The sequence below is a fragment of the Phoenix dactylifera genome, chromosome 9, assembly GCF_051530095.1.
Source record: "Phoenix dactylifera cultivar Ajwa chromosome 9, Ajwa_hap1_PhDact_Kaust_v1.1, whole genome shotgun sequence".
In the NCBI taxonomy this organism is placed as follows: Eukaryota; Viridiplantae; Streptophyta; class Magnoliopsida; order Arecales; family Arecaceae; genus Phoenix; species Phoenix dactylifera.
In genome coordinates, this window is record NC_143198.1 from 6,817,957 (window position 1) to 6,842,239 (window position 24,283).

The window sequence follows — 24,283 nt, forward strand, 5'->3', positions numbered from 1 at the left end:
AGATAAATAAAGGTGAAAAATATTTGATACAAGGAATTATGATGTAGCACAGACTAAAATTTAAAGAGTCAATTTGAAAAATACCCTTGTAACACCATGATCTTGCCCATAATCTATTTAGTTCTTAAGTGGAGGGCATATTAATTTGGTTAATTTTGGACTTTATGGAGTGATCTATTGGTTCAGATGGTTCCATCCTTTCTAAGCTCACTCTCATGCAAAACAGAGCAATTCTAATAAATCCTTTAGGGACTTGTAAGAGCAAGAGAAATAAAGGCGAGAACGTTTGATGCGGAGAATTGTGATGCAGCACAAACTAAAATTTAACGAGTCAAAATTTGAAACATAGTTTCATAATGCCCTGCTCATGACCAAATCTTATTTTTATTCTTTTACATTTGTTTTCATAGAATAAAAGAAATTATATACGATTATTTGCTGCTATTGTGATGTTTGAAAGAAAAATGGTGGCTACCAGATAATATTGTTGAAGAAAGTATGCAATCATGATTCGGGTGAGTAGATGATAACATCAAGAACAATGATGCAAATGGTCGATGGGAGAGATGTCTTGTTTGCTTGGCTAGAATCCAATCTTCACTTTTGTACTGCTAAAGCAAACACAAATCTTGGACACTAGAGATGGATTAAATGCTTTGAAGGAAGCATTTAATCAATGCAAACTGGATAATTTGGCCCATGGTGATGGCAACAAGCGTGGCTGATGGGTACCCCACAGCAAGCAGTAAGCACTGATGGGGTTCAGTATTTTGTTGGCCCATAGGTACAGCTGAAAGCCTCGCCCTGAATCATGACACCATTTGTGGGGTACTTGGAAGTGGCTTTTTTGTTTCTCTTTTCTCATTTGAGCTGTACGCAGGTGTACATGTCTCACTCATTATTTCTGAATTTGCTGTTCTTTTCTGAACAGCAGAGAACCCTTCAGTCAATCACAGTATGTATAAGATCAATCGTTGTGAAAGCCTAAAATAATTCAACTATCCTGTCTAGGAGGAAAAAATGAGTCGAGCAGCTCACGAGATGGTCTCGAGCCCAAGCTCGACTCGACTATTATCAAGCTTGAGTCGAGCTTGAGTAGTTCGAATAATTTTTCGAGTCGAGTTCGAGCAGCAAAATATATGATCCGAAGACTCACGAGCCTAGTCGAGTGTGTGTATATAGATATGTATATATAATATTATTAGTATAATATTTTAAGTATAATATTAAGTTATATTTTGTTTTAAACATATTTTTAATTATGAACATAGCTCGAATTTGAGCCTGAGCTTGCCTTATTCGAGTCGAATCAAGTCTATCTCGAGCATTTTTTTTTTTTTTTTGGTCGAGTCGAGTTTAAGTTTAGATATTAAAGCTCAATCGATCTCGAGTTGAGTTTTGAGCTGCAATATTTTGATTCGAGTCGAGCTCGAGCCTCTAGCTTAGATATTAAGGCTCGCCTGTCTATATCTGGTGATCCAACGACTTCTTTTGTTATGTTATCAGGTGATCCGCCGCCACCACCACCTCTGCATGCTGGTGCAAAGCATGTGCTTGCAATGATCTCATGCACGAGATTTGTTTTTTCACTTGAAGGGCGAAGGTATCCAGCCATCAGCTAGCATTTCTTACGGTAGCTTTTCCACTGCATTTCTTGAAATAAAAGAATCATGGTTGAACATTTAGTCTCCTAGTATAAAAAAAAAATGGTTGTAACAAAGGCACGTATAGCGTTTTGAAATCATCACATTGTATAAACCATAGGCCCCAAGGACTAATAAATCAAATTCAGTCTGTGGCCTTCCCTTTCCAGTTGATGGACTCAGAGGTTCTGTACAGCATAAAAGAGCAGGCAAACTCACTCTTGGTTTGATTACTGAATCCTTCCATGCATGGCCATGCACATGAAGCAGGAGAGTTCGAGCTCCAGCTAAATAATCCAGATACAGCTACTAAGATGAAACATCCAATATCAAGGAGTTAAATGGCAAGAGTTTTTCCGGCAAGGTGTCGCATCGTCGGTGAATCTCTCTTCTCAGCTCCACCTGGAACGTGGCTCCTGTCCAGCCAGCAGTTTACAAAATGGATACAGGTTGTTCCGAAATGCAACAAGTACACAGCATTATAAGAGCATCAATATTACTTGCAGCTAAAACACCTCTATTACAACTAACTCTTGCTGTTCAAAACTGGAACATTATAGTTAAAAACTTTAGTACGGAACCAAAGCTATACTGATAATTGGAATAAGATGCTTTACTTGTGCGTCGTAGTTACTTGCTGCAAAATAATTTAACAAGATAGCATCTTCATGATCATTGAGTAGAGGATTCATAATCGGCTGGAAGGGTGGTAATATAGATCTCTGTCGGAGTTCTCCCGATTTACCTCCTCTCTAGCACTATCTTGCCAAGAACCTTTCCTGCTGGAGCAAATGTTTAGAAGATTCATATGGGGGTTGCACATTGATGGGAGAGAAGTGCACTTGGTGGCATGAGACAATGTCTACCAGCTTCTTCGCGATGGAGGTCTAGGCATTGTGCCTCTGATTACGAGGAGTGAGCTGATGCTGGCCAAACATGCTATGAGATTCATCCTCGAGTTTGAGTGCCTTTGAAGCTCTATAATGAGAGCCCATGGACCAGCAGTGCTGAGATCCGTGCCAGTCGGAGATGCTCTTACTTGAGGAGGGAGATCTGCTCCCATGGACTAGAGATGATGGCTAGTGTTAGATGGCTGATTGGGGATGACCGATCTGTGGATGTGATGCGATGTGTAGTTAAGGGACCTTCCTCTAAGCCAGTGGCCTACTATGGTCAGTTTAGAGGTGGCGATGGTTTGCACGTCAAAGATCTTTTCCACCATGGGGAGAGAAGATGGAACAAGGGACTGGTTACCCGCCTTTTCAGAGCGAGGTTGGCTGAGTTGATTCCTCCTTTCCGATCTTAGCTCATGATTACTCTAATGTGCGAGTCTGGAGATCCTTCTGCAGCCTGAAGGTGAGGGCAAAAGACCTTTATGGCTTGGCTAGGGGATAGCCTACTCGGAGTCTGGATAGCGCTTGGAATTGGAGGCTGGGGGTCCACCCAAGGGTCTCTTTATTTAGAAGGTAGTCTGGCGTTGCCTGTCCGCCAGGAGTGTGCTGAGTAGCTAGGGTTTGAATATCCCCCCGACCTGCTCTTGTTGTGATTTGGAGGAGTCAATGGATCATGCTTTATTTCAGTGTCAAAGGGCAGCAAGTGCGTGGAGTCTTGCTGGTCTCTCCCTGTCTTTCTTCTGGTTAAAGACCCCCACCCGGACCTTCCTAGAGTCCCTTCAGGGGAGTTTGACAGCGAGCAGACTAGAATGCGGGATAGCAAGGCTGCTTATATCGCCCATCACATCTAGCATATCAAGATCGCCCACCTTTTCGATGGTGCAAGCTGTAGAGATCTCCTCTCCTGCCATAGTCGGAGTGATTGAGATAGCTTGGGACATCTTGGGCTCCCTTTCTACTCGTGCAATGATCTAGTTGATTTATATCACCTAGGAGCTCTCACTCTCGAACTTCCTCAAAATCAACTTTGACGGCAGCAGAGGCGGCGTGCATGGTTTGTGATCTGGGGTTTGGATTCCAGGCTGATCACAGCGGACAAGTCACTGATCTTCAACATCTCAATTCTGGGTGCTGAGTTAAGGACCACTAAGCAGGGATCGCCTACGTGAGGCAAATTTAGGGGGCTGACCACTTGGTGATTGAGGGAGACTCGGTGATGGTGATATCTAGATTTGCAATCAGTCTATGCTCGGTGTTGCCTACCCACTCATGCTTGACATTTGGAGGAGTGTGAGGGGGTGTGTTTACTGGGTGGCCAGGCATGTCTACCGTGAAGCTAACAATACGGCAGATTGAGTTGCCTCGTTTGTGGCACAGTACCTGGGGGGGTTCTTTGGACCAACTCTCTAGTTGTTCTGACCGTATTATATTTTATTTTTTGATTTTATGAGACGTATTCATGCTAGGCAACTCAATCTGCCACTTTTAAGGTCTCTAGCAACAGACAAAGAAAATACCTTGACCCAGAATATAATCCAGATGCCACTTTTAAGGTCTCATCTACTTTTCATTAGCCATGAAGAGAAGGATAATGCAGGTCACATGATATTGAGCTACATAAGTTAAACAATCATTTTCCCCCATACCGTTCCCACTCCCATATTTTGGAAGACATAGGAAATATAGGGGATGGCAAAGGAGAAGGAAACGGAGAGGGAGAAAGAGAGAACGAGAAATGAAAATATAAGGGAAGACCAGAGCCAAACGGCAGCTTCTGTCATATCTTCATTGGTTTTGAAACCATCTCCAGTTTTGGAGAGGTCTTTTTCCAGGGAGTAAGAGGAAGCGAGTCGCTTCCCCCAGTATATTAAATTGGAATATAAATGTACAAGGAAGAAGACAAAAAAAAGCAAGAAGAAAATGAGTGTGCGCAGAGGTGCTTCCTAATTCTCCGAAGCGCCAAGCAGAGGGAACGAATTACGAACTTCGAGGAGTCGTCAAAATAGGATAAACAGCTCCAGATTTTGCCGTGTCCTTCAATCACCTCCTCCTTGGATCCTAGATGCTCCCAAAGTCGAAAAGTATGAAGAGTTTTTTGAAGGACAGAACGTATGGAACATTGTTGTCGATGGAAGATCCTCTCGTTTCTTTCAAGCCAAATGTACCAAAACAAAGCCATTAACAGTTGATCCCAAGCTCTTATGAAGGCTGAAATTTCTTTCTTCTCCAAGATGTCCACGGTGCATGAATGTTGGTTGGCCATCCTCTTACATTCAATATGTTTTTAACGTGGTCTAAATGCTTCTAACAAAGAGACATCTGAGAAAGACATGGGACACTGACTCTATATTGCAGCTCCAAAGAGGACATCCTGCACTTACAGATTATCCTTTTTCTGCAAGCATGAAGTCCATTCTTCAACGCAAGCCAAAGAAAAACTTTGATCTTCTCAGGAGCAGCCGCTTTCCATATAACATTATAATACGGGCGAAGAAGGCCTTCGCTATTGATAAATTTCTAATATAAAGTCTACCATGAAGGATCCATTGCTAGTGAGCTTCCAAAGTGGTGTGTCAGCTGTTCTAAATAGTCTAATCGGGGAGAGCAGATCAAGCAAACTTTGCAACTGGGCCATTTGATGCTGAGATAGCGGACCATGCAATCTAACGTTCCAACAAAGATTCCTCCAGTTTCATTGGGAGGCCACCGTGACATTTTCTTTAACTACGCTGGAGAATAAATCATAAAATCTGATGTGACTGCCACTTCCCGGTTTGAAGGCAATGTAGTTCCAAAATACATTAAGGTCCTTACTTATATCTTTCCAAATGGGGGAGAGCTTAAAAAGGCCTTTTTTGACTCTCATTCCAGATCTTCTTTTAGAATCGTACGAACTATTGATTTGTGTCAGCAATTTTCTTTGTGTGTGTGTGTTTTTCTTTTTTTTTCTACTATCAAAAAATAACAAGTCAAAGAGCACTAGGCAACTCCCTCTCACCAACCCATAGAGCTCTCTAGAGTAGTCAGCCATATACAAGGCTACTCAATCCACAGCTCCATTGGTATATATGCTTAGCCTAAAAAATGACATCTCTACCTATCATAGCCCGAATATTCTGGAGCAAGGGGTGGCACCGAACTACATTGCCGGTGCCCCCCCTAGATCCAGCCAATCACCATTGTTGAGTCACCTCGAGCTTATCTTATCTAGAAGAAGTATTCAATACTGTTCCCGTACTTCTATATTATGAAAAGGCACACCAAGAAAGTTGAAGGGGAGAGAATTTTTCTTACAGTTCATCAATGTGGCAAGGTTTGACGATTCTTTTCCCCATGGTGCTACAAAGGACCATGCTTTTGTGAAAATTAATTTTCAATTCTAAAGCTTTGTCAAATGCAAGAAGAATTGCCTTAGCTGGTCTATCGCCTCTCTTCATGGCATAAAATAGGAGCGTGTCATCTGCAATGTGCGAGCTTTGGATGCCATTGAAGTTGATGTTGCTGCCAAGACCTTCGATAAGACCAAGTGAGCCCACCTGCTTAAGAATTCTGGACAAAACATCTACAACCAGGATGAAGAGGGATAGAGATAAGAGGGTCATCTTGTCTCAATCCTTGCTTACATTTAATCCACTTGTTGGAGGATCCATTCACCAAAACAGCGATGGAGGTAGATGAGAAGAGGGAGTGAATCCAACAAATCCACTTGTGGCCCATAGTAACATAATGAGGAAGTCCCAGTTGACCTTGTCAAAAGCTTTTCAGAATCCAATTTACAAAGAGTACCCTTGTGTGCAGATAAAAGCATTTTGTGAGTAGATAAAAAATTTTCAATGATAAAATACTCCTTAATAAAGGCAGATTGAGACTCATCTACTAGTAGGGGGAGGTCACTTGCTAATCTATTTGCTAAGATCTTTGAGATGATTCTATGGACACTATTTGGAAGACTTCTCGATCTCAGATCCCTTGCTGTGAGAAGGTTCTCCTTTTTAGGAATTAGAGAAATGAATGCATATTTCAATCTTGAAAGATCTAGGGCACCTTTGTGGAAGTCCTCTAATAAAGCCAATAGATCATCCTGTATAATATTCCAATATTTCTAAAAAATGGGAATGGAAATCCATTGGGTCCAGGTGCCTTTAAGCCTCTCAATGAAAAGACTGCTTTCCTTATCTCCTCCAAACTGAAATTCTCCATAAGAGCACTAATGTCGCAAGTCCCTGCCATACAACACGCTCCAATTAATTGAGATGGAAGGAGAGAATGAAAGTCCAAAGAGGTCCTTAAAAAAATCATGGAATCTTAGGACTGTATCCTCCTGGCTAGTAAGCTCGACACCATCATCTAAAAGAGAAGCAATGAAGTTCCTTCTCTTCCTCCCTGAGACAACTTTATAAAAGTAAGATATGTTTCCGGTCACCTTCTTTGACTAATTCACCATGGACTCTTAATGCCATTGCAGCTCCTTCTTTTCATAAATTTCATCCAAGGAAGCTTTTAAAATCCTCCTTGATTCCAACTTGGAGGAGGTGAGATCAACCTCTTCTTCCTTTTTGTTCAAGATCTCCACATCATGCAAAAATTTATCCTTCAGACCTTGGTTCATGATGCTCTTAGAAGAAGACCAAACTTCGAGGGTCAATCTCAAATTTCTCAAATTCTCCACCCATTTTGCAGCTGTGTTCTGACATCCCCTAATTTTCTGCCAGTTTTGAGAGAATATTATCTAGTTCTGCTTCTTTAATCCACCAATTTTTGAACCTGAAAATTTTTGGTTTTAGAAATCTGAAGTTGCACTCTGAAGCAATTCGAATATGATCGGAGGCCATGATGGATCGAGCATTTTGAAAAGAAGCCGGGAAGATGTCCTCCCATTCATGAGAGAGCAAGAAAAGGTTCAATCTTACTCCAAGTGAAAAGAAGCTGGATGATCTCTTCAATTACTCCAAATGAAATCCCTTCCTTTCAATTCTAAATCAATCAGATCAAGTGAAGATATGCAGTCAAGCAATGATTCATTATTTCTGATGCATTGGGCTTTGCCTCCTCTCATAGATTGACTTTGTGAAGTCAAAATCACCTTCGTTCAGGTCGCTAAGGACCTGTAAATTCGCTTCTAATTTCCACCAATTCTTCAAAGAAAGATCTTTGAGGTCTTTGATTTGGTCCATACACAGCTGAGATCACAAGGCTTTTCTTCAATGGAAGGCAGTGGAGCTCCACGGTAAGAGAGAAGGACTCCGACATCATGGATCATGCGTTCCAACCCATAAAAATCTCTCCGGAAGAGCCAACCGCTTGCTTCAACAATTTCTCATTCATCAATTCCCGATCCTCCTAACGAATGGAGAAAAGCCTGTGCCGGAGATGCAGTTTTCATCTCACAACTAAAATAAAGACTAAGGTCCTTGAATCCTCACAACTCCACTTACGCCTCCTCTAGTAGTTCTGGAGAGGTCACTGGCTAAGGCCTTCTTCTCACTTGGAGAAAAGGTCACCAGCAGCAAGAAGATCAAGACAATACCCTAGGGTTAGTAGTTCTAATGACAATTCAAGACATGGCCTTCGCTTAGTAAGTTGCAAACACAGATTTACATGAACACACTCACTTAAATGGGTAACTTTCAGGTCACTTTGTAAGGAAATGGCAATCCACAAGTTGGCAGAGGATCAATTCAGAAAAAAAGAAATCAGAAAAGGGGTAAAACAATATAATATAATGCATTCCATGGGTTGATGAAATCATAGCCATAGCCATCCATCAGAGAAGTAACAAAAAGTTCCAAAGTTAAAGCAGCAGTCATGTACACAATGGCATCCTACTCTCACCTGATTGCGCTCACATCATTTCTTCAGTCTTTCTTGTTTGAGAAAATAGGAAGGACACAAAACAAGCCCACTGAAATTTCATCGAGATAACAGAAAATTAAAAGTAAAGTTAATTATACAGAGTGTAGAGTGAATAGAGATAAGGAAAGAGAGAAGCAGGAAACAAGTCATTTGGTTTCTTCAATCTTACTCATGGTAGCAAATAGTTTATTGTTCACTTAGGTATCCAAAATCACACACCTGAGGTTCCCAAAATCTCAACCAGTTTCTAGACCAACTCCATGGCTCAATCTTTCTGAGCGGAAATTAACCAAGCATACCAGTTAAGAACCTAATTAAGACCCGAGCATGCATCTCGAGCCCCTGCAAGAAAAGAGGGATGCCATACCATCTCACAGGTAAACGTAAACCTAAACTTTCAATCATAACATCTGGACAAAAGAATGGAATTCAGAGGCAATAGTACATGCATATTGTTTGTAATTGCACAAGACTACAGGTTGCAGAATTCACAGAAATTTTTAACAATAAGCCGTGCACAAGTACTGCCACTAAACAAGCAACACATCAAACCATCTTACATAAGTACTGACTGCTCCAAACTGAAAGGCTATTCGTCTTGAAAAGTCAGTTTTTTTGCAATATTGCAGCAAAGCTGCTTCAGGGCTTGGAAGCTGCTGCTGTCCAGCGAAATGGAAGCCATACTCTTTATTATTTCCACCTCAGACACACAATCAAAATCAGATTTTGTGCCGTAAACAAAATAGCCCCCACATTCCCAAGCAGAAAGGTGGCACCCCATCAGCACTTTATGGGCCTGTTTAGACACAAACAGCTATGTTATTATTCAACAAAAAGAAACAAATATTAGTTATTATCTGATTAGGATCATATAAAACAACGCCTGATTTCAGAAGCTAGAGCATATGGAGCTTCTGGTGACTACAATGAAGCCATCTGATAAAAATTAGACTGCTAACTTACAGGAACTCCTGTAATCTATCTTCTATGCGTGGAACAACCAGCTACTTCAGAAGATTATAACAGGTTCAACAATCTCTATTTAGCTGATGCACCATCCCCTGACAGACAGGTGGTATCACCAAGATAACAGCTATTGCCATTGGTCCACCAAAGGTTTAATGCAAGAACTTGAAGTGTTCAAGCTATTTAACTAGACCTTTTCTTGGTAATATAACAGTCTAGTAATTCCATGAGAGATATTCCTTTCAAGCACTCCATAGTGACAATGTTGAGATATAGTTTCTCTATCTAAAGAACGAGAGATTACCTACATCTCATTCATTGTAACAAACTTTTCTCCAGTAGATGAAAACGCTTCTTTAAAAAGCATTTTTCTAACTCGGTAACAGGCAGTAATCATTTGGTTTTACCTTGTCTTCAGTCAATCAAATTGAAGCATGTCAGGCTGACTGAAGGAAGGTAATGTAAGAGTAGCCAAAATAAAAAGAAGCGGACAGAAAATAGTATGTCATATACTCAGAAACCATGCTTACCTGAGGAAACAAGAACATTTTTGTGCCACAATCGGATATCAGCAGATTAAATGCAGCATTATGCTTATGCAAGGTGGAACAGATTTCTGCTACCATATCAGCTAGTGCTTTCAAGTTATTGCTCATGAAAACTAAGGTTTTAAGAGGATAATCTGCAACCTCACAGATACATATCCCTGTTGTTAGCGCATCGCCGTATACAGGGACAGTCGGAAGAACCTCCACAGGTAAAGGGTTCGCAAAGTAACTAGCCTGCACCAGAATTGGAAAGACAATGTTAGCTGACTGGTTTGTTATTATATTTCCTGCAATCTTAGCTGAAAAATCCATACATCTCGCTGTTTAACAGTGTTGTAACCATAATTTAGCAGAAGATATGCATAGTTTTTTGAACCTTTTTTAGGACTGAAACTAGATCGGATACGCATCATATACCAGTATATCCATATCTATATTTGTTTTGTTTGGCGAATACATATATGGATATGGATATTAGTTGGATGCAAAAATTCCTATTCATATTTATTTTAAATGAATACGGATATAAATCGGATATTGGAAGTATGGATGTAAATATGGATGAGTCAGACAATTAAACTTTATGATCATAGAACCAAAGATATTACTAAGTGGATGGTAAATCAAGTTAATAGCACGTTAATAATGGTCATACATTTTTCTTAAAAGTTTGTGAGTGCTATATAAAATTAAGAATAAATTACAAAAGTCTCCTTAAAGTTTACTTTATTACACTTGTACCCAATAGTTTGTTAAACTTTTACTTACACCTAGTTAAATTAACGGTGTTAGTAAATCCATTTACCTCACGTAAAAAGTCAAAATTGACCATGAATACTGAGTAAATTACAAAAAAAACTCTGAGATTATAAGTAAATTATACTTACATCCAATAGTTTAAAAAACCTACCCCCCTAAGGTTTATTTTTCTCCAATACTTTAACCAATAACTTAACAGAATGTTAGCCAAATCGTTAACTTAAATAGGACCTAAATGCCATATTAGAAAAAATTTAGAAAATGACTAAGTTAGCCTTAAGTGATATAACATCCACCCAAGGAGAAGCCATGAGGCGCCATGGGTTTGGAGCTTGATTTTGATGAATCATCAGAAAAGAGCTATATGCCGAGGGGAAAGTCATCTAGATTTCTCAGGCAAGTGGATGCCTCTAAAATTTTTTGCTGCAAGAAACTAGTATCAAGAGTTGTCGCTTGAGCCAGCCTGATCATGGCCCAAGCCAGGCCATGGAACCACAACTGATGCATACTCCAAAAAGAAAAATTCTCATGCACGTACTAATTTGGATCGTTGTGATGATAGGCTGTCAGAGATATCATAACTCTATATGCAGATTTAGGAATCTTCATCCACAACAACAATGTTAAGCAATCATATTTATGGTATTGGACAAGTAGAACTCAGAATCAGTAAATGATACACTGGCATCCCCAATCTCTGTGATGTGGTGAGCGGAAAAACAAGAACAAAACCTGGTCAAAAAGAACGCTCGTTGCCGAATACTGGTTGGAAATTAAGGATGCTCATCATCGAAGGTTGGGAAGGAAGCTTGTCGTCGGTCGCTCATTAGAAAGGGACACTCATGGTTAGGTGGCAAAACGAGAAGGAAACCCTAGCCACTCAATCTCAAAGAGAAAAAAGACTCTTAAAGATGGAAGACTTCGAGAAGATCGAAGAGTCGAAAAAGTAAAAAAAGAGCCATATTTTTTTATAGGGGTAATTTTGACTTTTTCAATAGATAAATGGTTTCACTAACGCTGTCAATTTAACTGGGTGTAACGGTAGGTTTTACAGAATATTGTGTAAGTCTAATAAATGTAACCCTTCAAAGAATTTTTGTAAGGTTATTTTGGTCATTTTAAAAAAATTCTGACATGGCACTTAGGTCTTATTAAAAGTTAACGGTTTGACTAACATTTTGTTAAGTTATAGGTTAAAGTATTGGATAAAAATAAACCTCAAAGGGGTAAGCATAGGTTTTTCATACTATTGGGTGTAAATGTAATTTACCCCTAATCACAGGAAGATTTTTATAATTTACTCTCAAATTAACTAAGATAACAAATAAAATCAGATATTTGGATACTGATCGGGTAGTTATATATTCATATCCATATTCAATTTTCTTTGATGGATATAGATATTGAAAAGGATATTAGTCGGATGCCCAAATTGCTATCTATATCCGGATAGATTCGGATATGAAAACGGATCTGAACTGATATTATCTAGTCCACTTTCACCCCTCATATTTTTTCTAGGGGTGGTATTAAAAACTTAATAGATGTGGCAAAGCTTTTTAAAAATGATAGGGCACAAGGGTGAATACAACATATATAAAAAGCACTATCAATGTCAGAGCTCAGAAATAACTATAAACTATAAAACACAACATTTTACATGAATATAAAGATTACTTTAAAAAAAATTCATACCACACCCAAGATTTTAGTTGAATTACACGTAACACCTCCCCTCCTCCCTATTTTACTAATTAAGTAAATTTAAACTGCAACAAACATGTAAATTTACTCTAATAGATTGTGGGCAACCATTTTTAAGGTGTTTCATGGGATTGTTGTAAATTAGGCGATAAAAATATTCCTACCCCCTCAGTGGTCCAGCTTTAATTGATTGTCCATCAAGCTTGGAATGTATTAGACTACCATAGGCCTAACACTAAACTTGCTGAACATGTCGAATGCTTAGTCAAACATTGACCACAATAATGAAGACCACCTGTCTGGCCCACCATCGTGTCTTGGTCCACATGAAGTCCCAAAGACACCCTCACTATTACCCTCATGTACCAGCCTCTCTCCTCAACATCCACAAGAAGCATCCCCATTCGCAGCAACATCATGGTCATTTGCTTTGTCTCTAAAGATAGAGTAATTGCTAGCATCCTCGCCCAAGCCAGCTACAAGGTAGTTGTCCTCAAGAAGGACAGTTGCCAATTCCGCTCCAACCTTAACTTGCTCGAGGGCTCCAATATGGACCAAATGTACAAGGGTGTCGCCCATTATCGATGGTGACTCCTCCATCAACTAGGTGAAGTCCCCAATAGTTCCTTCTCTCTTCTCTTCCTCTCTCTCCATCCACTCCATTGTCAAATCGTGTTACCCTCTTGGCTTCACACCTCGCCCTCCCAGAGTGCTACCTTACAATCTTCTCCTGGACTAGCCTCAACTATTGCTCTCGACAACACAACATCAATTGTGACCGCGCCAATGGCCACATTGTTGACCTCATCCTTCAAGGCAAATCCGAGGACCTTATTATCTCCCGTGCCAATTGCTCAGTGAACTCATGTCTAGCCTTGCATTCTTGGAGATCTACTTCCTTGAACGCCTCACCACCCTCATCCTCGCCAACTAGAAGTAGATCTTCGACCCCATCACCTCTGCTGCACCTCCCTTCCTCTGCATCCTTGACCATGTTGAAAAACTGAACCTTCGCCCCTCTCTCAGCTGACATTGGTCACCTCACCCACCTCATTGTTCTCAACATCGCCAACAACTTCAATCGCAGCAACAACCAAATCTCCGACCAGATTCCACCCAACTTCAAGATCTCTACATGCCCAACCATGCCCTTGCCCAAAACTGGATCTCTTCTTGCTGTACTTGGACAGGAACTGGATCACCAACCAAATCCCATTGGCGATCATTGGGAGCCATGTTTTGTTGAACCGGTGTAGGAACATTGTTGAGAGGGGGGGAGATCCAGGACACCTTCAAACCACAGTTCTACTTCATGGTGCTGGAGCAAGACCTCTTGTACAATCGCCTCCGAGGTCACATGTCGAGCATGTTGACCTCAACAGTGTACATGGAGCACCTGGATTTGAGTCACAACCGCTTGTATGGGTCCATCCCAAAAGGCTTGAACTTGGAACACCTCAAGGTTGCCCCCATGCTAGCAATGACCGCATAGGTAGGATGAGTGCACAACCATTCAATTGGAGAGGTCATGTATACTATAGTTTGGGGACCTTGGTTGAGAATAACTACGGGTAGAATTGTCGTCTACTAACTTTGGTTAAGTTAACCATGGTTAAAGGTTAATTAGGAAGACAACAAGTTAAAAGAAGGGGTTTTCCAATTAAAATTGACATTATCTTGGTCAATTTGCAAATAGGGATAATTAATTTTGATATGCAAAAAACAATAAAAAAAGAGATAGGGTGTAGTGCAATAAAACCATCTAAGTGAGAACCCCTACAAGGACATCTAAAAGTGATAAAAACCTTTCACCCATACCAAGGAGGCATAGCAGCCACATAAATGATACTTGCATATTGTTGAATAGCAATGGGGCAAAATATCACTTGGTATAATAATAAAATTAGAAAAATACCATATTCCATATTACATTGTGGAATGTAGTGTATAAAAGAAACTTTGTCAAATAGGATGGCATTGATAGGTCTCTCAAGGAAAGACCATTATTATCAAGACACCCATAAGGACTCATAGTAATATAAATAATCAAGAATATATTTTGTTGAATTAGTACATATCACCCAAAAATATTTGCATATTTCACAAATCTGGTTTTCCGTTCATTGTTGCATACGGCATACCCTCTACATCAGATGTCAAAACTCTTATGGCTTCTTCAGCATGTTTTGATGCATATCAGCCATTACAGAAAGCTAAGCTACTTAGCAGGATGAACTCATGCATTGGCCAAGCTTCATTTCAATTCAGCAAAATATGAAGTCAAGAAAATAATGTAATTCAAGAGATAATGTGAAAAACAGAAACACATTAGAGTTATAAGCGAAAATATAAAAGGATTATTAAATAGAAATTGTTAAGAAATTATGAAAATGACTAGAAAATTTGCAAAGTGTAGTCATGATAAGAATGGTATTAGAATTAACAACTGATCAGGAATTCCCTTATTACTATTTCAAGAATTCTGTAGACAATAAGAATGCTGGAACAGCTAAAAACTTTTCCTAATCATATTGAGATTCAAGAACATTTTCTTATGAAAGAAATGCCAATAATCTTATTGCATTTTAATAAACTGAAAAAATTAAAAAGGTATCTAAAAACAGACCCCCCGTCACTCGGATCTTGGCTAGGATTTCTCCCATCCTACTTCTCAAATAAATAATAATACTAATAATAATATTAAGTAGATTCAAACCACTTTTTTCTTATAACATTATCACAAGGATTTAAGAAACGCATACAGTATCTCATATGTGAGAGACCTCTTTGCATATGACAATTTAGTATATAATGTTCAACTCACAACACAGACTAACAATAGAAGCTAGGATATGTGCTCCAAACCCTGGCCAGATTAATGCGTTGGACAAACTGAGGCATGACCCATCAATCCTTTTAAGCTAGTGATGCTTGTAAACATATAAGACACCATTCTAGGTCATGGTCAATGACAATATACTGGGGGTGATACTCAGGTTGGGTTAACCCATATCTAAACCAACCTCAGCATGTTACATACTACTCACAACTTCTGTCAGGCTGGGGATCAAAAGTGTCAAGCTGGTTAAGTTGCATGAGTCTGGACTGAAGAACTGGGGCAGCCAGGCCTAACCTGAATTCTATAATATGGCATCCAGTCCTATTCCAAGCATAAGCCATATATCTAAAATAAGGCTCAACCAATCCCAGTCTAAAACTGGCCTTAAATACAGTGTAAACTTCCAAGCAAAATCCTATTAAACATACAACATAAATCAACACAATGAGAACTCGACCTTACATACCTAAGCCAGTTTTTAAGGGTCAAAATTTTGCTGATCTGTACATACAGAAGAAAATCTTGATAACAAGCTAAAGCCCAGCAAAACACAATAACAGTCAGCAAAATCATTACCTGGAAATATATCTGATCTGAACAAGTAGAAGCACTGTGGTCGAAGAAAATACGGAAAGAGCAATTATTTACTTCAACAGCAATCCGTGTGATCAATCCAAACATCTTCTTGTCCAGAGACAGGGACAATTGATGGATCTTGTATGGTATTAAGAAAACATGACCATACTCAACAGGATTTGCCTTACAAAAGAAGATTAAACTCAATGACAAAGAATCATAAAGAATCTTGAACAGCTAGTTTACAAGTACATCATACAAATATAGCCTAATTACTTACATTAACTAAAACCAGTATTCCATCTTTTGGTACCACAGTCGAAAAAATAATCTCAGAGCTTTCCTTTTCTCCATGTGCAATGCAAAAAAGTATATCCTCCTTGTGAGTTTTCATATAACTCGACCTGATAGACTCCAAAGGTTGGAGGACATTGTTCTCAAATTCTGTTAGGAAATTTGAATTCCAATTCTCATTCAACTGAGTGATGAAATTCTTTCCACCGCCAATGACCTGCAGAGGCATCATATATTGGGGCTTGTAGTAATTCTGGAAGACCATTAAAACAAAAACATAGTTGCATTAATTAGCATCAGAAAAAGCACCTTTATTTCACAGGAAGTAACATCATACTTGAGCTGACCCTTCCATGCATGATCTTCCCACTGAAAGGTAACAATTGACAGATTCAAAAGATAGTTTTTAATAAAGTCAAAAATAGACAGAATCATCAAGGTGATTTACCTGAGAAAGAAAAAGGGCATCCAGCAAACTTTGTCTATCTTCAGCAGTGTATGAAAAGCCGCCAAGGCCACCTTTCCCTTCAGCAGGACTACCAAGCTGGTAAACATGTGTTGTAATACCTGAAAATCGTCCAAAAAATTGAAAAAATTGTATTTAGTTAATATTGCTTGTGAGATGAAAATAGAGAGGAAAACAACTCAACATCAAACACAAAATTAGACTAAGTTTTAGGTGCTTAGCATGCCAGCTCAAAGTTTTATTCCAACAAGAGCTAAACTTTACTAAACCAGTGAAAGAACTAGGATGACCCCTCCATGATTTTTAAAGGACGTGTTATTTTGAGATTTTACACAAAATAGCAAATTGTTAACATCTTGTCCAAGAATCTGTATGAATTTTTATGAGAAATGGGTTAAAGATGGAAATTTCTACATACAAAGGTGATGTTTTCCCCCGCCTTTATGCATCCATATATGCTGGTATTCAAAGAATGCTTCACAATTTGACTGATTGGAAAGCCACTCACAAGTTCAAAAAGGGAAACCGATTAGCAGATCTGCTTGCTGGAATAGCCTGCAACAGCCCAGCAATGGCTGTGTACACTTCTGTTTTCCCTGCTGAACTAGACCTAGACCCAGTTCTCGGGCTGACAGTTGGGTTTGTGTTTTTCCCATCTATGGAAGTGGGAAAACAAGGGAATGGTTGGTTGCTAAGATACTTTCTCATATGATATCTTGTAAGGTGAAGTGTAATGTGAATCATTAGAGGAGGGAAGGCAGAAGAAGAAAGAATATATATATATGATTGGAGAGCCTTTTGATCCTGCTACCCCTCCAACATACCATCAACTATGATTTCTCCAAACTACTCTGATAGAGAAGAAGACTAAAATAGTGGATAAAAGGATGAAAACATTTAGACTCTATTTGGCTGCTGAGAAAGTGAAAGAAAAGAAAGTTATGGTCGAATCTTCTTTTCCAACGTTTGATAATTGAAAGAAATCAAGAGGAAAATTTAGGAAAAAAAATTTGGGGCCAAAATTTTTCCTTCCTAAGAGGTAGCAACAAGGTCTGACGAACCGGCCGGTTCGAACCGGTCCGGCCTGTAACCGGTACACAGAAGCAGTGGAAACCGGTACGGACCAGTTCTGTGCCGGAGACGAAGAAGACAAAGAGAAGGAGAGAGTGCGCGGGGAAGAGAGGGAGGGAGACCTGTGGCCGCCATCGGAGAGCCGTGGAGGGGCGGCGGAGGTCGAAGAGGGGCGGTGGAGGCCGGGGAGGGGCGGCGGAACCCTCGCGGAGGTCGAGGCCGCGGCCGCGTTCCCCGTTTCTTTCAAAACAGGGGACGCGGCCAAGGGTTCCCCCGCCCCCCCAGGAGCTCCGCCGCCCCTCTCCGGCCTCCGCCGCCCCTTCGTGGCTCTCCGATGGTGACCACGGATCTCCTCTTTCCCTCTCTTCCCCGCGCTCTCTCTCCTCTTCTTCTGCGGCTCCGACGGAGAAGAGCTAGCCGGTTTGTACCCGGTATGACGAACCTTGGGTAGCAATTTTAAGAAAGAAATGCAAACCAAGTCTCCTGTAGAAAATTTAGTTAAGACAAGACTTATCCTAGCCAAGCAAGAAAAGATCTTAACAACTTTCGCCTTGATTTTCTTGTTGCAACCAAACAATGGGAAATTCTCAACTTTCTTTTCTTCTCTTTTCTACTAGAGAAAAACCAAGACTAGCATGTAAGATGGATATAAGTAGAAAGACGACTATTTCCTACAAAAAGGGTTAGGAAGGTGACATTGGCCATGTCATCATCACGGGAGGCATGAAGATAGAGAAAGGTAAAGCAACTAAACAAATGGAGTGGAAGTCAAGGAATTGGAATCAGGATTCCTAATCTATTGTTTAGGCATGAAACAAACCAATGAATGAAAAAGGAACAGAGATTAAATTCTAATATTTAATTTAGCTAGTTACGTATTAGAATGTAATCAATTTTATATAAATTTTCTAAATAACATTGACTAAGGAATAGAACTAAACCTTACATAAATGATCATTGTAATTCTTCTAAGGGACTAGTATATTATATATCTATATGACAAACTTTTAAGCAACAACTTTCTTTTTTACTTTATATTTTCCACTTTATTTAATATTTTTCTATTTCTTTTTGGGTATCTTCTTTGTTTATTATGACTTATATTTTATTATATTCTAGATTTTGTACTTTCTATTTTTGTGTTAATTTTTTTTTGTTTTACCTGTATTTGATATTTGTTTATATTTGATAGTTTAAATTTAATTCTATAATTATAATTATTTTATTTATTTATATTCTTATAATTTTTTGATCGTACATTTATTCATATTTTATAATTTTTAAGTAAAATATTTTCTTATGCTTTATTTTATATTCTTTGGCAGTTTAGTGAGGTATGTTGTTACTCTATTTTTCATAACTCAACTCAACTAAGCTTTAATCCTAAACTTGGACTCAGCCCTCATGAATTATTTTCCTCCATTCCATTTTGTTTAATGCTTTGTGAAAGATATAGATTTTTCATACATTTTTATTTAATATTTTATACTAAATTTATTATTTTAATTGATTTTAACTCTCATATATTTTAATTTCCTATTTAGATTCATATTTTTGTTTTTAATAATTTTTCCTTTAACATGCATTGCACAATGCTCACTTGCCAGTATATAAATATTACATTGAATGCTACTTGATGATTTCACCAATTTCTAATAAAATAATAATTTTAATTAAATATTAATCAAATTATTTTTTGTTTTATATTATAATCATCTACTATTAATTTATGTCAAAAATATTATTTGTTGCTATTTTATACCTCAAATGCTGTTAATTAGTTCATTACCAAAAATATCATTCATTACTATTCTTATGGAAATGAGCACCGCTCTCAATTATGAGTGGAACACCTGTTCGTTCAACTGAAGGAATTGTGATAAAAAAAATATATGATTCTTTTGTTTATTGCTATAACAAAGATTGGATTGAGACCAAAGTCGAAATTCCTATTCCATTCCACTACTCATTTAAATGAACCTAAAATATCCTTAGAATATTAGTTTACATAGTATGGGATGTGTGGTGGAGCGAAGATATAATTAGAATTTAGAAAATATAATAAAATTGATAGAAAGGCATGATTCAAGATATCAAGAGTAATAATGCCCACTTGATGTGGTCATTGATTGCTGACAATATGTCCTGGAGACTTAGAGACTTAGGTTGTGTTTGGTTGCGGGACAAATTTTAAAGGATTAATGGAAGGTTATTCGGGTATGTTTGCAGAGATAAGCCTATATCTTGGAATAAGATTTTTGTGTGTTTGGTTGGATGGATAAGTATAGGGTATGTTGTTTGGTTAGAGAAATAGAATTTTATGCGTTTGGTTGGATAATTAAGTATGGGATATGTTGTTTGGTTAGTGTAATACGTTGAGGGGAGATGCAGTGTTTTTTTGTTGTTTGGACAAAATTGCCCTTCCATCATTTGTGAAAAAATGGCCAAGTATAATGAGGCAAGGTTGAACGTGGGTGCAACCACCTGCCAACTGCAGCCTCTCCTTCCCACTACCTCCTGAACTTGTAGAATGTAGTAATGACCCAAATGCTCGTATATTGTTTATTTAGAAATAGCCACATATGAATGTATATTGAAATGTGGTAGTATTACGATGCCCACCATGCACGCCCTCCAATTTATCCATCGCATGGTGCCCAAGCCCCTGAGATAGACAACTTTGGCTAATACTTTCTAAACAAAAAATGGTTAACTATCTAAGAGTGTTGCCTTGTGCAAATCCATCTAAAATGGACAAGAAACATGGGAAAACTAATCCATCACCAAGCATCATCCATCCTAAGCCCTATTAGAACCTCTATGGAGCATATCATGGGCATAGGATGACATTCAAAAAAATCAACACTTGGATCACTCAATTGAGGAACAAAGAATTTGCAATCATCAACCCAATATTTCAATCGTTCATCAACATTCATCAAAAAAACGAATATATCAAGTTGAGGGAAAGAGAACCATACCTTGGCGATGGAACAAAGACCAAAACAAGACAGTCAACTGGAAGCAGGTACAAAGATTCTCGACAATGGGACAGACAACCTAGTGGCGCGTCAAGCAGCCGACAGAAGAGAATAAAGGGAAAGGAATGTCGAAGAGCAGTTCCACCCTTGATGTCTAAGAAACTCTAATAACCTAATCGAAGGAATGGATTTGGTCGTCATTGAGACAAATGGGCTTTGCCGGTAGCCAGAAGAGACCCTACAAAGGAGAAGCATCGATGCTAAGCACGAGGGAGGGATTTGAGGAAGGGAGAGGAATCGAAGGAGAGAGGGGTAAAATGCTAATCATGTGGATAAGAAGGCCCCAAAAATTAGAGTAATAGCTAATAGGAGGTTCGCCGTCTCGGTACCGGACCTCCTACCGGTGCCATACTAGCACAATGTCGGCACGATATGGTACAAATTTTTTTTTGGCATACTGAGTATCCATACGCCATCCATACCGGATATCGGTACCGAACCGGTACGGTACAGTACGCCCTAAGAATAGGATTATGTCTTTTGACAAGGGTTTACCGCGTATAAGCCTATTCCTCGCCCCAATTTTGGTGTTTGGTAGGAATACCATGGAATAAATGGCTTACTCCATGGTTAAAACCCCTACCAAACACACTCTTATATTTTCCTTTTAACTATAAGTAAAAATATCTTCCATACAGTTAAATCATCCAAAGTCATTTGTATCAATCATTAAATGAAATAACATGTAGGCGCTCAAATGCTTTTAGCCCAACCCTAATCCTAACACTATAAAAGCAACTAGTCTCCCAGCTTTTTAATTTCCATTGTAATCATAATAAGAGTTCCTCCATAGAGGTGTAAACCATGCCAAACTTCTATAAAAAGGGATCCTAACACTACTGGACTCTGAGAAGGAAGCGGCCCAAGACGAAACTTTTCCTCAAGTTGGGATTTCCATGATTCAATGCATACGAAGAGTCCCACATCCTCCAAAATCCAAAGTTATGGTCACTTGTTGGTCATGGTAAAACTTCAACTTATATAGATTAAGAATGTTATATGCTAAATAGATCTTAAACAATTTTATCAAGAAGGGATATTAGTGCATAATCCATAATTTTTTAAAAGTTTATCATATATGTAAAAGCTTTAGCATTAGCCAATTGCCTGGCATATGCATCATAATTAGTTCCCTAAAGCCACGACAACTAATGAAAAAGAGCAACAGTGGCACAAAAAATCTAGAAGATTGATGATGAAGAGAAATTTTTTTATCCATTTCTATAATTGAATACAGTCAAAAAGCAAGAAAACTGAAAAATAAGCTCCGTTCATCATATATTTATTTATGAAAACAAGATTGCTCAAATACCAGCCACATGTTTGAATAGAGAAACACAGTTGAGGTTTGTTACGTTCTCCTATCATGTGACTTGAGCATGTTCCCTGTTCATAGAATTTTAGGCTTCTAACACCATTCCTCATGTTAGTAGATAATTTACTTTTATCTGGCTATTTTCTGAACCAAATATCAATATATTATAAGGAACAAGCAAAGAACAAAGATACAGATCTAACACCAAATATATGGAAGAAAATGTTCTGATTAAAGGGGAAAAAAGTAAAGAAACAAGAGCAAGATTCTGCCAAAAAAATATTCAAATAGGTGCAGATTAACCTTTTAGCTTCTATACATAAGCACATCATGCTAATGAGCATACAATAAATTGCATTAAAAGAACTCTGTGGCTAACCTAATAAGACAATAAAAAGAAACCAAAAGCCAACATGCATTTCCAATGTGAATAATGTATCTTCTAATTAAGTGGACACGTTAACAATAATGTAAAGGGGAAAACACATGGATGAAACATAAAGCAACAAGGGGAAAAGGAAAACCTGTGAAAGGCATTTTGTGACATTTGGACTGTTCCGAGCCGGCATTCTGCTTCGGAAATGGGTATTCCCCTTCAATCTGAGTGACTGATACCATACTTTTACGATGCTCAATTACACTATTAACTTAGAAAATCTACAAAACTAAAGCTTGATCAAGCTTCAGGACCACCGCCAGCGAGGAATGTCAGATCTGAAGGATGCCCACCAGCAGATGGTAGGGCACCCCGTCCACCATGGAAAGAAGGGGAAGCAAGCAAAAACTTAGGGAAACCTTGCAAGCATTCTCTTCTCCTTCTAATAATAAGACGGTATTCTTTGCTTAGAGCCGTGGTTGATTTAGTGAAGCCACCCCCAATCGAACTAGCAATTCCCAAACAGCACAAACAAATTCTCAAGAATCTCCCAGCAGAGATCAGCAATCAAGCAATTCACGGAACACCAAGAGGTCTTGACTCCAACTGTCAAGATCTGCGTCAACTGCTCAAAATCTTCTGCCTACATATCCGAAGAGTCAACAGATCCCAATCGCAATTCAGAACGTAAAAGCTTCCAAATATACTCTTCCTCCAACTCAGAAGGCTCTGCGAAGAATTAACACCTATTTTGATCAAATTACACGCAAAATATTCTCCTAAACATACAAAAATCCCACCAATATAGATATTTTATCAAAACTGAGAGATCCCCAGAATGGAACAGCTATATCTTTTCGAACAAACACTTACCAATAAATTGTAGCAAAATGAAGAATTCCGATGCAAACCAAATAATCGAAGACTGCCAATAATATACAGCTTCAAAACCCTAGATTACGAATAATTAAGTACAACAAAGCTAGAATTTCCCCGTGGGACCAAATCGAAATCCCTAATTCTACAACAAGCCCAATTGAATCACGAAAACTTCGCAGGAAAGGGCATAGAAGAAACGCGGCAGTAAGAGAGAGAGAGAGAGAGAGAGAGAGAGAATAGAAGAGGGCGGGGGACGAAGGGCAACCATAGATACCTAGTTTTTTTTTTTTTTTTTTTTTTTTTTTTTTTTTTTGTGGGTACAAAGTGCCTAGGGTTCTTCGACGAGGAGGAAGCGGAAGGGTGAAAGGAGTCCGTCGTCCTTGGGGAAGCGAAAGCCGAAAAGGCAAAACCTGAGATTCCGTAAATCCAAGGTTATCGGGCAGCGGTATTTATAGCGTTTTATTTTTTTTTAATTATTATTTTTTGGGTACAAAGCGGCCGTATGAGCAACTATAAAAACAAATTCAAAAGGTCTCTTTCGAGTAATGAGCAATGAAGGAGGCAACTCAATCTGCAACTTGTTTGTCTCCCAATACACATAAGCAACCTGAAATGAGTCATAATCTCGCACTATCCTGTGGATATCCCTAAGTAGTGGGTGGCCATCACCCCTCCACTCCTCATCCCGAATCCACTCGACCAGCATCGTTGAGTTCCATTCTAAAAAAATGTTGTCAGCCTCTAGAATATCCTCACAAAGGTGATGTCCTCCCAACTGTCTTGAGCTCCGCCCCAATTGCTGTCATGTCACAGGTGCAACCCCTCATGTGACAATCAATCTGGAGTTGTGATCCCTGATCACAAAACCGATACCTTTTATATCTCCATCTGCCAACACACTGCCATCAAAATTTATCTTGAAATTGTTGGAGGGTGGGAGCTGCCAAGAGACAACAGTGAGTCTGGGCGCTGCAACAACGAAGTGGATGTCCTAGATGTTCCTAGCCGTCCCGGATGAAGCCTCCATGGTAGTGTTGATGATCTCTAAGGAGGGCTCTAT

At 38.9% G+C, this 24,283-nt stretch overlaps 1 protein-coding gene across 4 annotated transcripts; it reads right to left on the reverse strand.

Annotated features, from left to right (window-relative positions):
* Positions 1-8,817: 8,817 nt before the first annotated feature.
* On the reverse strand, positions 8,818-23,646 carry LOC103710494 (GDP-L-galactose phosphorylase 1-like). Of its 4 annotated transcripts, none has more exons than XM_088704108.2 (8): positions 23,498-23,646; positions 22,493-23,073; positions 16,524-16,642; positions 16,385-16,444; positions 16,062-16,292; positions 15,782-15,964; positions 9,886-10,137; positions 8,818-9,185 (listed from the first exon to the last, which is right to left on the reverse strand). In XM_088704108.2, exons 2-8 carry the CDS (start codon positions 22,584-22,586, stop codon positions 8,979-8,981), a joined length of 1,146 nt encoding a protein of 381 aa, XP_088560234.2. In that variant the 5' UTR covers positions 22,587-23,073; positions 23,498-23,646; the 3' UTR covers positions 8,818-8,978. The 4 variants fall into 4 exon arrangements, with proteins under 4 accessions (XP_088560234.2, XP_008794438.3, XP_088560236.2 ...); XM_008796216.6 differs by having other exon boundaries at positions 23,218-23,645; XM_088704110.2 differs by lacking the exon at positions 15,782-15,964 and having other exon boundaries at positions 23,498-23,645.
* Positions 23,647-24,283: the final 637 nt, after the last annotated feature.

Coding starts and splice junctions, on each gene's coding strand:
- LOC103710494 (XM_088704108.2), bottom strand. CDS start 22,586: ATGGTATCAGTCACTCAGATTGAAGGGGAATACCCATTTCCGAAGCAG. Junction 16,293..16,384: donor TTACTTCCTGTGAAATAAAG/GTGCTTTTTCTG, acceptor ATGCCTCTGCAG/GTCATTGGCGGTGGAAAGAA. Junction 9,186..9,885: donor AAATGTTCTTGTTTCCTCAG/GTAAGCATGGTT, acceptor GTGTCTAAACAG/GCCCATAAAGTGCTGATGGG.